General features: G+C 36.9%; 1 protein-coding gene across 1 annotated transcript in view; it reads left to right on the forward strand.

The window, feature by feature from the left end:
- Window positions 1-1933, forward strand: part of HEATR3 (HEAT repeat containing 3) — a 67820-nt gene that overhangs the window by 3190 nt on the left and 62697 nt on the right. Inside the window, exon 3 of the mRNA XM_004704895.2 lies at window positions 315-402. Within this exon, the coding sequence (XP_004704952.1) occupies window positions 315-402 (88 nt within the window). The remainder of the gene's footprint in view (window positions 1-314; window positions 403-1933) is intronic.

The raw sequence follows: 1933 nt of genomic DNA on the forward strand, positions 1-1933 counted from the left end.
GAAGTACAAATGCGCTTTACACAATTGATGTGTGTATGGATTGGGATAACAGTTGTGTGAGCCCCTAATAAAATGTTAAAAGAACAAAAACAAACAAACAAACAAAAAAAGAATTTTGTGCTACATACAAAATCATTTATGTCTCGTAGAACAAGATTCAGAACACATTGGTTGTGTAGCACCTTCCACAAGTAATAAGAGTATTTCCTACGTGAAACCTTTAATATGGCTAGAAATAGAAATACATGAGAGAGCTTGATGGAGAGTGTTTTGTTAATATGCTTTGAATGTGAAATGCATTTTAACTTTTGTAGAAACCTCAGTGCTTGTGGCGGTTTTGATGTTTGTGACGACATGGTGACCAAGGACATCATGACCCCCCTGGTTGCACTGCTGAAAGAGGTATGCGTGTTAAAATATTTGGGTAGCAGTTTCTAAATGCAGCTTTTTGTGGGCAAACTTAGTTTTCTTTAACTTGAACCAGTGATTTGGTATTAGCTACTTTGTCATCTCAAAACATCCTGTTGGAATTAATTTCTTTTCCTAGAATCATTGATCTACTTAATTTTGTACCCAGTGACTTATTGAAAAAGATCCTTCTAAAACTGTTTCTTTTAGACTTCATACAATAAAGATCACTAGTATTTTGTGTCTGGGTGTTTTCTGTATGATTTCATTTATTCTGTACAGCGCTATTTCCAGGTTAACAAATGATATATTAGGAGTTTCATGAAGAAGCTCAAAATTCTTGGAATTAGTAACACACCAGTCTTACTGCATGATGTCTTCAGGCGCCCAGGAGCTCTCTCTGGTGTGTCTCTGACCCAGTTATTTTTTTATTGATAGATAATGTTCACCAAAGACTATATAAAGGTTCCCTGATCTTGATGACAAGCATTAATTATGTTCCCTTTGGAGGATTGCTTCTCAACTGGAATGATTTTGCTCTGCAATAAACATTTTAAGGCATTTTTTATGGTCATAGCTAGGGCTCAGAAAGCTGCTGCTGGCTTCTGGAGAGGGAGCTGCTGAGCATCTTGCAATGCATAAGACAGCCCTCTACAACTTACCTGATGGGAGTCCCTTCATTCTCTATCTGATCAATAGGCCTATTCTCTTTTATGATTTTTTTTTTAGTTGATTTTTCTCCCGCTATTCAGAGCCTTACAAGGTGATCCTTCTTAGAGAAATTGGTAGTGGTAGCTGGCCACCATCTAGTTCTTCTGGTCTCAGGGTTGTGAAAACATGTTTTTGTGGTTGATTAAGCTAATTGTTTCCACGTGTCTTTCAATTTCTAACACTTTTCTTTGGACAGGGAGTGACCAATAGTTGCAACTTAAATGGCTGTTCATGACCTTCTAAGATCTCAGCCCCTATGCACCAAATTAGAATGTAGAACATTGTCCTTGTGAACTCTGTTTGCCAATTGCCCTTGTTGTCTCCTGAAACTTTTGTCCTTGCTGAATCAAGCATTTTAGGAAAGGTTGGGAAGACTTCAAAGATCAATTCTAGGTAGGGAGGACAGCTCAAATTTTGGGTGACTTTTTTTATTATTATTAATTCAAAGGATTATCTTGATAAGTTTTCTCCAAGGAGACACAGGACAAACATGAGGCCTTGTTATAAAGACGTTTTAAGAAAATTGAATGATGTAATGGTGAGATAAAGACCAGGAAAGTTACACTTTACATGATGGCAGTGCACTCACTGGCTCATTCGGGGCTGACAAGACCTGTCCTTTGAGAATTCCATTGGGAAATATTTTCCTATCCACTCTATACCTTTGATCTTGCGCCTTCAGATTTCATTTTATCCCCCAAATCCAAAGAATATTTAAAAGGGAACATAATTTGAGTTCCTTGAGTATAGCAAATCTTTTTTTTTTTTAATCATTTTATTAGAGGCTCATACAACTCTTATCACAATCCATACA

This window comes from Echinops telfairi, unplaced genomic scaffold (genome assembly GCF_000313985.2).
Source record: "Echinops telfairi isolate 266 unplaced genomic scaffold, ASM31398v2 ScPeMD7_2291;HRSCAF=2852, whole genome shotgun sequence".
Classification (NCBI taxonomy): Eukaryota; Metazoa; Chordata; class Mammalia; order Afrosoricida; family Tenrecidae; genus Echinops; species Echinops telfairi.